This window comes from Eubalaena glacialis, chromosome X (assembly GCF_028564815.1).
Source record: "Eubalaena glacialis isolate mEubGla1 chromosome X, mEubGla1.1.hap2.+ XY, whole genome shotgun sequence".
NCBI classification, from domain to species: domain Eukaryota; kingdom Metazoa; phylum Chordata; class Mammalia; order Artiodactyla; family Balaenidae; genus Eubalaena; species Eubalaena glacialis.
Window position 1 is genome coordinate 66,450,424 of NC_083736.1, and position 15,837 is coordinate 66,466,260.

At 39.2% G+C, this 15,837-nt stretch overlaps 1 protein-coding gene across 2 annotated transcripts in view; it reads right to left on the reverse strand.

Annotated features, from left to right (window-relative positions):
- The window catches only part of HDAC8 (histone deacetylase 8), a 236,021-nt gene that overhangs the window by 135,907 nt on the left and 84,277 nt on the right, over positions 1-15,837 (reverse strand). For both annotated transcript variants that reach the window (XM_061178033.1, XM_061178034.1), the window contains exon 8: positions 1,259-1,431. In XM_061178033.1, coding sequence (XP_061034016.1) covers positions 1,259-1,431 — 173 coding nt within the window. The remainder of the gene's footprint in view (positions 1-1,258; positions 1,432-15,837) is intronic.

Below are 15,837 nucleotides of genomic sequence, written 5' to 3' on the forward strand. Positions count from 1 at the left end.
TCCATTTATGCACAGGTATTTTCAGGAATACACATATTGCATAAGAAGGGTTATATATTCAAAAGCCAAGACTTGGGGCTGAGAAAGCAAAGAGGCTTTGAAAGTGCTAAGTAAAGGCTGTAGCCTCAAACAAAAGTCGGATTCACACAGATGTATATTGAGGAAAGGGCTTTTTTTCTTCCCCCTGGCCCTACCTGTGTCATAATCACTGTCTTTAGCGCCGTCAAGGAAAGTAATATGTCCGCGGCACCTATCAATTTTATCTTTTCCTTGAGTTGAAGTTAATACATTTCTTGCCAGCTTTTCATAAGAGGTTGTCTCTTGTAAGCATTTAATTTCGATCCCTCTAGGGTTTGAGGCTGCCCAAGGACCAGGCTTGTGTATTTGTGTTGAATGCTCACTCATTTTCATAAGGCCTTCCCACAATCTCCTCTAATTTGGTTTTTACAACAGTTTGACAAACAACAAACTATTAGCGCTTCCATAATACATACATTTTAAGCTCAATCTGCTTGACCATGTTATTTTGACACATCAGTCCACTCATCTAATGTAATAAAGATTGTGCCAGATAGACAGAAGATTCTAAGCAAGGCACCTTCAAAGGTAGTTGAGGTTTGTGAAAGGTTCCTTTCACAAATGTGTAAATGCTTCTATTGAATAGACCCAGCTTTCTGTTGGTTAAGTAACACAAAACATCAGTACACACTGAAGGCAAAAATGCCCAAGAGACACTTTAGATCTCTCAATTTTGCTTTATTGTAACAAATCCATGCTTTTTTAGTGGGGGAGAAGTTGTTCTTGAATTCAGCTTAGATATTCAATTAATTCATGTGTTTACTACTTATATGTGAGTAGGGTTAGAATTTTAGTGGTATGTTTCCAAAAGATAATGATTAGAACTGGGACTCAAAGGCTATACTGAGAGAAGATGGATCAAAGTCCACTGGGGTTAACATTCTCTATTCTTAATAAGATCTGATGTCACCTTTAACCAAAGCACCTTTGCTTCAGGAATGGAAACTTAGACTTCAGAGTGCCAAGGAGTCAATGCACATGCCAGGCTGAGGAGGAGAAGTGTGTCAGAGTACTTCCTTATGCTGAACTGTGAAGGTGGCAGAGTTCATTGACTCAGGCTTCTGGACCATGGGCAGGTTGGTATTATCCAATCTAAGAAAGCCAAGTTTTCCTCAGTGTCAATGGACAAAACATGGGGGAAGGTCAACAAATTCTCCTGGTGACCTTCCTTTGTACTCACCTCCTCCCAAAATGAGCGTTGCCAATTGCCACTGAAGGATGTACTTAAGACACTTGCCAATTCCCACTGGAGTCATGTTAAAGGAGCACATGGGATCCCCAGCTATTGTATCAGCTCCCAGCTGTAAGACCACTGCTTTGGGATTAAAGGCTATGTACACCTCCTTTAGTACACTGGAAAAGAAAAAGGAGACAAAATGTCAGAAAAAGATAGGGCGGTTTGGTCTAAGGGTGGTTGTGGAGGGTAGTGGGAGGTATAGTTGAATCAGCAAATAGTGAAGGGAAAAAAATCCAACTTAGACTCATCAAACTTTCTATCTAAAAAGGGGTAAATCAGACTGCATGTAAATTGTAGCTCAAAAAACCTGACTTACAAAAAAATTTCTCCCTACCTCCATCCTCACCAAGGACCAAATTTGTTTTTCTGTTTTAGAACTCAGACTTCCTTTAAATATTCATATCAATTTAACTTCAACAGCCATAGGACTGGTTTAGTACATATTTACTCCATTTTACAATCTGTGAAAATAGGACAATACACTGAATTAAGGATTATTTCTGATAAGTTAAGATTGTCAATATACTTGGAGTTTACCACCTAGTTATCAATGAGGGTTGGTGAAGAGAATTAAACGCTTTGAAAGCATAGATGTTATCAGCTTACTTTGTATTAGGCTAAAAGACTTCTGGGTTATGAAATGCAGCCCTCCCAAACTTGTATGTAACCAGGGTATTATAGGGAAGGGAACCATAATAACTGATCCAAAATTATAAATCTGAAAGCACTCTAAAGAACAAATTGTAGTGGGTAATAATGAGCATAATTTTGGGTAGAATCATTCAATGTTATCAAATCAACCTAAGAGCTTTTCCTGACAGTTAGAAGCCTTAGAGATGAAAAGGAAGTTGTTATTGTGACAGATGACCTTAGGCAGGCCTCTAGTATTATCATTAATTGAATGTTGACAATGTCCAGGATGCATTCCTAGGAGTTATAAGGTCCCTGCTCTCAAGGGGCTTACAATCTAGCTCCCAGACAAAACATATACCAGTCCTCAAGGGCTTGAGTAACTCTTACAGAGACATATAAACAAGTGCAAATTAACATACTTCAGAGTTGAGAAAATGCAGAGTCAAAAAGTGATAAAAAATGTTTGGGGTTAATGACCCCTTCATAATCAACATGTCAAATTATACCAGTTCAGCAAAAATAGAAAAATTCCAGATCCTTCTGAAACTGCAAAAAGAATGCAGGGATATGAAATGCTGTCCTCCAAAATTCATATGTAACCACGGTACTGAAACTATTGAAAAGTGCTCAGTTGCAGAGGCATTCTTTGATTCAAAAGACCGTTTTGTTTTGATTTCTCATCTACACAGACAAATATTCAGTGATTGTGGAGATTATAAGAATATTATAAAACTTATGACATATGATCTTTAATACAGGAATACTCGGGCCTATTCTCTCTTTCATGTGCTTATCTCCTGGGTGCAGAGAGAAGATAAGCCACCTGAATAGTTAGCCAACATTTATTGAGCAGCTACACGTACAGAGCACCCTATTAGTTGCTGCTGGGAGACACAGAGGAAGGTGTGATTTCTGTTTTAAAAAGGTTTACAGCTTAACGGGGAGGAGGGGGAGGCAAGCAAGACTAACGTATTTTTCATTTTCATTCTTTCCCTCACTTTGCACACATTTACTGAGTGCCCTCTGTGTGTCCAGTATGTAACTGTATCAGATGCTGCAGGAAAAAAAAATTGACAAATATGGCACAGCTCTTATCTTCACGTAGCTCAGAACAGAGGGGAAGACTTGGACTATATCGATAAATAATTAAAACACAATGATAAATGAAATATCAGTGATGGCACAGAGGAGAAAGTAGAGTAACTCTTGTCAGGTTTTAAAAGATGAGAAGTACAATGAGCCACCTATCAAAGTGGCTAAAATGAAAAACAGTGAAAATATCAATTGCTGGTGAGGATGTGGAGAAACTAGATCACACAGACCTTTTGGGTGGGAATGTAGAATGGTATAGCCACTCTGGAAAATAATTTGGCGGTTCCTGTCAAAACTAAAAATGGACTTGCCATACAATCTAAAAATTGCACTCTTGGGCATTTATTCCAGAGAAGTTAAGACTTATTTTCATATAGGAACTTGTACATGAATGTTCATAGCAGCTTTATTTTTAACAACCCAAACTGGAAACAACTCAGATGTACTTCAACAAGTGAATGGTTAAACAAATTGCAGTACACCCATACCATTGGAATACTGCTAATCAATAAAAAGAAATAAACTCTTGATACATGCAAAAAACTTGGATGGATCTCAAGAGAATGATGCTGGGTGAATAAGGCCAATCTCAAAATCTGTACTGCATGATTCCACTTATATACCATTGGTGAAACAATTAGAGAGATGGAGAAGAGATTAGTAGTTGCCAGGGGTTAGGGATGAGTGTGGCTATAAAAGGGTAGCATGAGAGAGCCTCGTGGTGATGGTACAGTTCTGTACCTTGACTGTGCTGGTGGTTGTGGTTATGCAAAGCTATGCGCGCGCGCACACACACACACACACACACACACACACACACACACGAGTGCATGTATAACTGGTGAAGACTGAATAAGCTCTATAGATTGTACCAATGTCAACTTCTTGATTTTGATGTTATACTATAATTGTACAAGATGGCAACATTGGAGGAGGCTGTAGGAAGAAGAGACTTCCCCGTACATTTCATTACAACTTCCTGTGAATGTATGATTATCTTGAAATAAAAAGTAAAAAAAAAAAAAAAAAAAAGATTAGGAGAAGTTTACAGGCACATGGGGGTGAAGGTATGGGAACTGGAAGCAGAGAGGGTTGTGGGGGTTATGGGTAAGTGACCAGGTTTACAGAAGGAACTGCACACACCAGAGCATGAACGCTTGGAGCAGGGAGTGGTGGGAGTGAGGCTGGTGAAGTAAACGTGGGTTAGAGCACAAAGGGCCAGATAGGCCAGGCAGTTTGGACTTTTACTTAAAGGCTATGAAATGTCTCGAAATCATACCAATGTTTTCCTTAGGTCAGTCTCCCAAGGCAATAGAAATAAAAGCAAAAATAAACAAATGGGACTGAACCAAACTTAATAAGCTTTTACACAGCAAAGGAAACCATAAGCAAAACGAAAAGACAACCTACGGAATGGGAGAAAATATTTGCAAATGATAGACTGACAAGGGCTTAATTTCCAAAATATACAAACAGCTCATATAGTTTAATATCAAAAAAACCAAACAACTCAATCAAAAAATGGGCAGAAGACCTAAATAGACATTTCTCCAAAGAAGACATACAGATGGCCAAGAGGCACATGAAAAGATGCTCAACATCACTAATTACTAGAGAAATGCAAATCAAAACTGTCTCACACTGGTCAGAATAGCCATCATTAAAAAGTCTACAAATAACAAATGCTGGAGAGGGCGTGGAGGAAAGGGAACCCTCCTACACTGTTGGTGGGAATGTAAACTGGTGCAGCCACTGTGGAGAACACTATGGACGTTCCTTAAAAAACTAAAAATAGAGCTACCATACGACCTAGCAATCCCACTCCTGGGCATATATACAGAGAAAACTCTAATTCGAAAAGATACATGCATTCCCAATGTTCACAGCCAAGACACGGAAACAACCTAAATGTCCATTGACAGATGAATGGTAAAGAAGACATGGTATGTATGTATGTATGTACGTATATATGTATGTGTGTGTGTGTATGTATGTGTGTATATATATATATATATATATATATATATATAACTGGAATACTACTCAGCCATAAGAAAGAATGAAATCATGCCATTTGCAGCAACATGGATGGACCTAGAGATTATCATACTAAGTGAAGTAAGTCAGACAGAGAAAGGCAAATACCATATAGTATCAGTTATATGTGGAATCTAAAATATGACACAAATGAATTTATTTACAAAACAGTAATAGACTCACAGACATAGAAAACAAACTTACAGTTACCAAAAGGGAAAGGGAGTTGGGGAAGGATAAATTAGGAGTTGGGATTAGCAGATACAAACTACTATATATAAAACAGATAAACAGTAAGGTCCTACTGTATAGCACAGGGAACTATATCCAATATCCTGTAATAAACCATAATGGAAAAGAATATGAAAAAGAATACATGAATATATGAATCACTTAGCTGTACATCAGAAACTAACACAACATTGTAAATCAACTATACTTCAATAGAAAAGAATTCATTAAAGGGTATGAAATGTCTCAAACGTGTGTGTGCACGTGCGCGTGCACCGCATGCACAAGGCATGATTAAATTTACATTTTGAAAAGATCCTCTGATTACAGCATAGGATACAGTGAAGGTTATCAAGAGGTTTTTTGCAACCATCCAGGCCAGTGGCAGCAAGGGTCGGGAGGAAGAGATGGATTTGGGAGATATTCCTATCGTAGAATTGATAGGGCAATACACACTGACACACAAGAAAAGCATATACATATGACAGTCATGAATATTTGGTACTGGGAGGGAGGAAAGGATAAAGGAAGGCAGGTGTTTCTGGGAGAGTTGTTTTAATGATAACCAGGAAGGGAAAATGAGTCCTCAGGGAGTTCTGATGAAGAGGGCTTCAGATGGGTAGAGAAAAGGGTAATTAGAAGCTTTGAAAAAGGTAGGGTATTTTGTACACAGTGTAATTTGGCAGTTCCTTTGCTTCACCTCCAATTGGTAAACAACTACATTTCTTGCAGCATCTAGTCTGATTTTTTAAAAATACAAATATAATGAGTACATTCTTCATGCTAAAAAATCAAACATAAGTCTATCAAATAAAAGGCAAAAAAATCTCCTTTTCTCCATCTCTACTCCCTCTCCAGAGGTAACTCCTGATTCATTACACATAGTTTCAATCAGCTCAGTCAACGATGAGAAACAGTTTGAGGTGTATCTTTCAAGATCAAACTTTTTCTGCCTCATGCGTGAGTGAGCTGGTTGAAGCTATGTCTAATAAATGCCTTCTTCTACCTCTTTTCTTTACCTGAAAATGTCTTCCCTCATATTCCTTCTCTTCCTTGAGGCTAATTTCACCAGCTGGGCACTAGATTCTCTTTCCTGTTGCTCTATGGGTCATGTAACACCAATGAGCTCTTTCTTACATCTTTAGTCTCTGTCTTCCTACTGATTCAGTCCCTTTAGGTTACAAGTTGTCCATCTCTTCGTCCCCTTTTCAACACTGCCAAATTTGTCTACTTATTGGCCACCTCTACATACTTCTTGCAATCCAGTTTTTGATCTCACTGCTCTCCTGAAACTGCTTTCTTGAAGGGAGAGAGACCTCTGTGTCATGATATCCAAAAGCCTTTTCTCTGTTATCTTTATCAACTTCTCAGAAGCAATTGACAGTGGATACTACTAAAAAATCTGCAGCTGGTCATCATCAATGGCTACGGCTCCATTAAAAAATCTTTTTAAAAATATTTTTTTAAAAAACAACTTTATCAATATTCACATACCATACAATTCCTCCATTTAAAGTGTACAATTCAACAGCTTTTAGTATACTCACAGAGTTGTGCAACCATCACCACAATGAATTTTAGAACATTTTTTTTGACTGCATCACGTGGTTTGTGGGATCTTAGTTCCCCAACCAGGGATTGAACCTGGGCCCTCGGCAGTGAGAGCACGGAGTCTTAACCACTGGACAACCAGGGAATTCCCTAGAACATTTTCATCATCCCCAAAAGAAACACTGTACCCAATAGCAGTTACTACCTATTCCCACCACTCTTCAACCTCCAGCCCCTGGCAACCACTAACCTACTTTCTGTCTCTATGGATTTGTCTAATTTTGACCTTTCATATAAATGGAATTATATAATATGTGGTCTTTTGTGACTGGCTTCTTTCATTTCATTTAGCATAATGTTTTCAAGGTTCACCCATGTATTAGTACCTCATTCCTTTTTGTGGCCAAATAATACTCCATTGTTTGTATATACCACATTTTCTTTATCTATTCTCCATTCATCTGTTGATGGACATTTGGGTTATTTCTATAATTTTTGGCTGATATGAGAAATGCTGCTGTGGACATGTTTTCATTTTTCTAATATACCTAGGAGTAGAATTGCTGGGTCATATGGTAACTCTCTGTCTAACCTTTTGAGGGAACTGCCTGACCGTTTTCCACAGGGGCTGCACCAGTTTACATTTCCCCCAGCAATGTGTAACAGATGAGGGTTCCAATTCTTCTTCCACATCTTCACCAACACTTATTATTTTCTGTTGTTTTTTTAAAAAAATTATTATATCCATCCTAGTGGGTATAAAGTGGTATCTCATTGTGGTTTTGATTTGCATTTCACTGATGACTAATGATGTTGAGTATCTTTTCATGTGCTTTTTGGCCATTTGTATATCTTCTTTAGAGCAAGGTCTATGCCAAGGTCTATGTCTATTTTTAAAATGAGTCATTTTTCTTTTTACTATTGATTTGTAAGTGTTGATATATTATAAATACAAGTCCCTTATCAGATACATGGCTTGCAAAAATTTTCTCCCATTCTATGGGTTGTCTTTCACTTTCTTGATAGTGTCCTTTGAAGCACAAAAGTTTTAAGTTTTGATGCAATCCAATTTATCTATATTTATTCTGTTGCTTGTGCTTTTGGTGTCATGTCTAAGAGAGCAATATCTAATTCAAGGTCATGAACATTTACATCTATGTTTTCTTTTAAGCGTTTTATAGTTTAAGCTCTTACATTTAGACCGTTTATGCTATTTGGACTTAACTTTTGTATATGGTGTGAGGTATGGGTCCAAACCCACTTTTTTTTGCATGAGATCCAGTTGTCCCAGAACCATTTGTTGAAAAGACTATTCTTTCCCCATTGAATTGTCTTGGCACTCTTTGAGTAAAATGAATTGACTGTACATATTTCTGGACTCTGAACTTTATTCCATTGCTCTATATGTCTAGCCTCATTGTCAGCACCACACTGTCTTGATTACAGTAGCTTTGTAGTAAGTTTTAAAGCTGGGAAGTGCTCCAACCTTGTTCTTCCTTTTCAAGATTTTTTTTGGTTATTCCGGGTTGAATTTCTGTATAAATTTTAGGACCAGCTTGTCAATTTCTACAAAGTCATCTGTGATTTACAGCTCCATTTTGACAGTGCTGAACCTATCATCTTACCTCTTCTTCTATTCTTTGTCTCTGCTAACGATACCCCATCCTTTCAGTAATCTGTGTTCAAAACTCTGAGGCTCTTTGTGATTCCTCCCTTTCCCTGTTCCTCTTCAGTTACCAGACTTGCACCAATCCCTCTCCTATTCCGTCCTTTCCACTCTCATGCTCTCATGGCAGTACTCTAATCTAGCACTTATGACCTCCTTGTGGATTACACCAATAGCTTCCTAATTAATTTCTCTGCCTCAAGTCTCTTACCTTTCTAATCCAACACCCCCCCCCACACACCGCCATCAGATTAATTTTCCTTAGGGAAGGTTTTGATCAAGTCACTTCCTTACTCAAAAACGTTCAATATCTCTCCACTGTCTTTAGATGATGCTTAAAATTCTTAGCTTATGATTCAAAGTCCTTCATGATATGATTCCAGCCTACCTTTTGAATCTTATTTTCTAATAACTCCTTAACCTACATCATTCTGTAGGCAAACAGAACGGTCCATGGTTCAACCCACTCACCTTGCACTTCCTTTTTGTCATGCACTTCCTTGTGCCTGAAAGTCACCTTTCTACATGTCTACATCATATCTATTTTTTAAAGGCTCACTCAAATTCCATCTCCTTCATGAATAAAAAATGATAGTAATAATATCAGCTAACATGTATCGAGTACTTTATTAAAAACTGAGCACTGTTCTATGCACTTTATATGTATTAGCTCATGTGACTCTCATAACAATTTATAAAATAGGTGTTATCATTAATCCTATTCTATAATGGGGAAACAGCAGCATAGAGAGGTTAAGAAATCTGTACAAGATCACACAGCTATTAAGTGGCAAGCTGGCTTTTGAACCCAGGCCTCTTGGCACCAGTCCATGTTCTAAATCACCACAATATACCTGCTTCCATGATTTACCGTGCATCAGGTGCTTGTTCCAGCCACTTCACACATTATTTTGTATAACAGCAGTAGCAGGCACTGCATTATTATTTTTCGAGTGTTAACCTTAGCTCTAATTATACTATACCCTCATTCTAAAACCTTCGGCAGTTCCCCAAATGCTTGCAGAACATGGTACAAATTTTCATTGCCAAGAATTCCAGGTCCTGCGTGAGGTGATTCCCACCCACTTTTCCAATCTTCTTTGCAAATTGTTCTTCTCATGCACTTCACAGTCCAGACAAACTAAACCATTGCTATTCTCTGTACAGAGCTCAGCCTTTTCTGACTTTGATCTTGCTGTACCCTCTGCATAGAGCATCTTCTCCTGCAATCTCATACATTTAAACTTCACCCAGATTTCATAAACACATACACATTTACACACTTTGTAAAGATATAGTAATTAGCTACCCTTTAGAAGCCAGATCAAATGTTACCTCCTCAATTAAGCCCTTTTCTGAAGTATCTTCTCCCTTTGAGTGCCCACTGCATTTTATCTCTTATGGTTCTTATAACTTTCCATGTTTCATTTTATTAGACTGTGTATGAATGTGAATATATATGTATATCTCTCTGTGTATCTAAAATTTTAAAATTTCCACCAGCTTCCTTGAGGGTAGACTTAATACTTTATACCTAGGAGGCATTCAATAAATAGTTATTAAATGAATAAATGAATGAAATATCATTCCAGATTGCTTTTGGGAAAGCTTCCCTAACCACTGTAACGGTACTATCTGCTACACTGCAATCATTAATTTTAGGTTTTGGGAAAGTATAAAATCGCTTACCCAGAAAGGAGGGGGAGGACAGGCATCTCATTATACTACATTAGTAACTTCCCTATAAACACATAAGATATTCATTTGAAATGCAATTTTCTTGATGAGAAACCGGATCCCTCAGTATTGAGCAGTCTGCTCTTCAGACAAGGCTATGCAAATGAGGACGAGAGGCTGTGGCAGCTGTTTCTACAGGCATTGATTTGGGGAAGGTGATTGGTGCCGGAGGTGGATAAAAGCCAGGGGTGATGACGTTAATGATGCTTTTAGATAAAAGGAAAAGACCAAGAACCAAATTGTAGCATTATCCCCTTTTCTTTTATTCCATCAGGGTAGACCACAGCTTCTATGGTGTACCCTTGGGATCATTCACTGGTGCCACTTTACCTCTAATACCAGTGGTGGAACCTGGTTTTGTTTTGTTTGTTTGTTTTTAAATACATAAAGTTCTAAAAGATTCCTCTCAGGGAAATGGAATGCCAGAGAGATGGTGTGACAATTATCCTTAATCAATGTTGGTGATAGATTTGGTAACCCAAACTTGCCCCTCTATAGCCAGACCTCTGATCGGTGCATGCTCCTAGCAGGTTTGTCTCCTAACTGCTCGCTTGCAAATCAGCCTAGACCAGCCTTATCATCTTTGTATTTTCCAACAAGCACTCTCAGCACCCTCTAGAGACTTCCTCAACAGAGATTAAAGAAATGAGGAATTCAAAGTTGAAAAACCAAGAAGGGCAGGAAATGGAGAGAAGAGAGAAATATTTGCTACTAACACTGTGAGCTTCCAAAGTCAATGTGAGAAAATTTATTGCCAACAGCAAAACCCTTTCTATGATAAACATTTTAAACCTATTGCATTGTATGGGATTCAGAGGGAGGATTGCGTTAAGGACCCAAAGATGGCTAATCAGTCCCAAATGGGAGCCTGTCAACTTTTCACAGGTATTGTCTTCTCTAAATTCCCTCAGTCATATCTCAATTCAGGTACTGCTGACTCATTCTGCAAAAACTCAACCTGCGGGGGATGCAGCATATGGTAAATGCCTCGGGGATTCCTGAATATCTATTACAAATGGTTCAGGGATGCAGGGAACTGGGGTGGGGGGGCTCCCTGAGGTGAGGATGATGTGTCATTTTGTTTGGGGCCATGGGTGCCTCTTGGACATATCCAGAAGACATTTAATTTCCTATAAGTTTCTCTTTCTGCTTTTAGCATCAGACAAGGTGTACTGATTCCATTAACATCTTTAGGATAAAACAAAACAAAACACCCAAAGCTATAAAAGAAAAACCAACCAACCAACCTCAAACCTCTAAACCCCCAACCTTCCCAAACAATCCTCAGATCGCTTTTGCTGTTTTATATTTTAAGATGTAGTTTCTTAACATTTTACAGGGGCATCTTTTCTCTCATTGCTGAGTCCATTATACAGAAAAACAGATTCTAACTGGCATCTCTTTCTAACATGCTTTGTAGTAAGTAATTCCACTCATCAATTATATGTCACCTTGGCAACAAAAAGGGCTGTGCACTATTTTTAGTTTATTATTACTTATCTCTTTACCTCTTTGAAGTAAACCATTCTCATTCACACAGGGGAAAGTGAGTCATCTAGAATTAAAGGGCCTTACCAGCGGCCTAGAGTGAATCCTCGAGCTAGAATTAGAACACTAATTCTAATTCAAATCTAGTGCTCTTTTCACTAAACCCCAGTGCCCTTTGGCTCTCCGCATTCTGAAAGGCCCAAGGCCCTAGGAAGCAGAATATATATTATCTGTGCAGGGGGTGGGGTAGGTGGAGAGGCAGGTTGGTTTGGAGAGCTAAACCGAAACAAACAAACCAAACCAAAACCAAACCAAAAAACCCCAAAATGGAAGAGGGCTTAAAGAATATGAATCCTAAGTCTAGCTATACTAATGACTCTTTATTTGACCTGGGGTAGGTCATTTTACTGCTCTGTAACCACCAGGACCACTCACACAAGCACAGATTACATTCTGCTATGCATCACATTATTTGGGCATGTCTCATCCATCCCCTTTGCAGCCTCCACAGCATGGAGTTCAGGGAGAACACTGCACTTGGGGGTCAGACAAAGTTGGATCTAGTGCTTGCAATAGCAACTTGGACAAATCACTTCTCTGAACCGTCTCTGTAAAACAAGAATATTCTCTCCCTCACAGAGTTATTATGAGGATTAAATGATATAACATTTGCAAAAGTCTTCTCCCGGCACCAGGCACATGGTAAGCACTCCCTAATGTTGAATGAATAAATGAATGGCCTTAAGTCAGGCCCTTCGAGTGCTATGTTAATTCCTTCAGCCCACTAGGATACTGTTGAGTTCAGCACAGCACACCATAGCAGTGACTTCCTGAATGGTACTCTAATGTTCCCCAAAGGCAGAGAGAAATTTCATAGTGTCACTGCCTGGTTATACCTGTTCTGGGAATACAGTAATTCCTTTTCCAGTGCTGCCAATCTATTACCTTTCACCAAACACAAAATTCACTTTAAGAAGGGGCAGAAACACAAGTGCCTTTCTGTTAGATAGAGGTTGGGAGAATATATTATTAAAATTGAAACCGACTTCTCTGATTTCTTAGCAAAAAATCAGATTGGAAGCCAAACAGCTATTTGGCCTTTGCAGACCCTGGATAGTGATGCCCTTGGGGGAAAGGAGAGAGTTGGAGTCATTCCAAACTGTAGTTACAACATTTGTGTGTATATTTACTGCTTGTGCTTACGCTCTCTGCACTTAGTTTTTACTCTCTAAGCCTTGAAGAATTCACAATTTACCTAGAGCACAGTTTTAATACATATGGGTAGAAATATAGGCCTATATCTCTGTTTCTCATTTCCTAATCATATTTTCTACACTCTCTATATACCTGATACTTCTTCTTTTTCAATTCACTTGCTCTGATTTTTGAATTTAGGTAGACAATAATGATTTGTTAACAATAAACATGCCCCTAGCCCTTCCCTCACCCTTCTTTACCCAGGAGGGCCTCCCTAAGATTCAAAGCCGAAATCCTGCCATATAGTTAGCACCTGGTGCAGCTCATCAAAATATAATATCCTTTCCCAGATGATTGGAAATCTCTGCCATGCCGTCACACAATGAGGTGTGCAAGAAAAGAGTTTGGGGATTGATTTTCATCATTAACTTGATATTGCACGGTTTTTGTGGGACTTAAAAAGAAATGCATTTTTATTACTTTTAAGTACTGCACATAGACTAACTCCAACTCATCATATTTTAGCAGTTATTTTTCTGGGGCAGGATGTATTTTAAACATGCCTATGTTAGAGTGTCTGGTGGATCATTTAGGATCAGTGTCCTGTTGCTTGATGAAATCCAGATCACTCCAATGAAATCCAGATGGGGAAACTGGGTCTCTGGCAACGGCTGCCAGATCTTCTCCATATGAAATCTCTCTAGTCTGTATGCAAATTCAAAACTCCATATCCTGGAAATCCCAAACCAATCAAGTGGCGCTCCGCTTCTTAGTTACTGGACTAAACATAGGGAAGCGATTCATTCTTCCCTGAGGAAATAAGCATGTCTTACATACATCTATCTTGGCACAAAAAGGGCTGGCTAAGCAAATTAATAGTGTAAACAGGACTGTGATGGGGAATGTTTGTCCTACTTAAGAGAATAAACTTTTTATGCACTTTGTGCACATCCACTTATATACAAATAATTGATATGCTAATTACAAATGATTCTTAAAGCCCCTTCCCTGAGGTACTGTACGATGATGTTAGTCTAGTTTGAATTACTAGCGTGTCCAGTGCTTGAAAATAATAAAAATGTATTTTAAAATATTCCATAATTCAGACTGGCTTTCCTCTTATTAGGCTGAGTTAGTGAGGCTTGCCTATAATTAAATAGGATAGATGTTTTTCGACTTTCATCCCTAATATATTTAAGGTGGTCCCCCTACCACCCTGCCCCAACCCCAGCATCCCTCACCTTCCTCTGCAGGATTCTCCTGCCCAGGGCGAGCATATACAAACCCCTTTGCATCCAGCTCACTCCTCAGCAGCACTTGCACGGTCTCTAGGCAAATGCACATACCCTTTCGCTTTTTAACTTGTTAGCTGTTTATTTGATATGGCTTTCTTTGAGGTGTCTTTTTTTTGGTCCCGCTTTAAGTACCAATGGGTATGGCTCTTTCCTGATGGTGCAGTGGGTAACAACGCATGGAGAGCAAAGCCCGGCCAAACTTAGCATTGGGCCTTTTTGTCAGGTGGGGGACATCAGATTTAACTAAATCTCTGTACAGCCCATGTCAACAGGATACAACAAAGCAGGCAGCTCATCAGTGCCGGCAGCTGACGGGTGAATGACAGTGTCAGGCACAGTCATTCACAGCTGTAACATGTGAGAGCGGAGCGTAAAGGGCAGTATTTTTAGGCTAGAGCGAGGGGACAGAGCAGTGATGAAAGAACACGAGAGGGGAGAGAATTAGGATGGGGGAGGGGGTACATGGTGGAGAGCAGCTAAGAGGAGTAATATGAATTTTGATGTTAGAATGTCCCACCAAGCACAGACATATTCAAATTTAGGATTCTTTTCAGGGCAGCCCTACGTTAGAGGGTGTAATTCTCAAGTTTTCCATTTATGAGCCAGGTCTTCCTGCCTCTGGGTAGTTTCAGAGCATGTTCTAGCCTCAGAACCTATTACTGCTGTGGAAGAAGAATCAGGTCACTTTCTCCAGGAGGCAGGGATCATTCAGCGCTAAGAAGAGAGCAGTGAAGGTACACATCATAGTGACAGAACAAACCCACCGAATTCCAGGAGATGGTCCTCCTGGACTTACATGAAAAAAAAAAAATAAATCGCCTAGGAAGACTGCTAGGGGTAGGGGCTGTCATGGTGTCAGGGCTACTTGGTGCAGGAGTTTAGGAACTGGTCATGAAAGCCACTGGTCGAGCGAGGAAGAAGGATATAAGAACTGTCCTTCTCAGCCGCATAGCACAGGGAGATCAGCTCAGTGCTTTGTGACCACCTAGAGGGGTGGGATAGGGAGGATGGGAGGGAGGGAGATGCAAGAGGGAAGAGATATGGGGATATATGTATATGTATAGCTGATTCACTTTGTTATAAAGCAGAAACTAACACACCATTGTAAAGCAATTATACTCCAATAAAGATGTTAAAAAAAAAAAAAGAACTGTCTTTCTAACCACCTGGATATAAAGCTCAAAGGATCAGGTGAGGGAAAAAAACCAGTTCTCCACCACCACCCTAACCAAGTACGGGGGACAAGGCGGGCTCACTGATGGAGGGTTCAGGACAACACAGATAATTAAGCACAGTAGCCCCCCCCTCCAAATTATCCTATACTCTTAGGCACTTAATGTCTTTTGAATTTAATATTATATTTTAAAAGACACATCAAATTAGGAACATTAAATGAATGGCCAGCTTTGGTCTCATTTCCACCTGTGCCTAATGTTAACAGTGAATTTAATTAGTGTCTGAGTCATCCATTTTCCAGAAACAACAGGCAATTTGCATCTGCCATACCACACAGAGGCAGAATAGAAGTTTATCAAACAGAACAAAAGCATTGACTACAAATATCTTACTTTTGGAGGGCTGAGTTCAACGTTCCA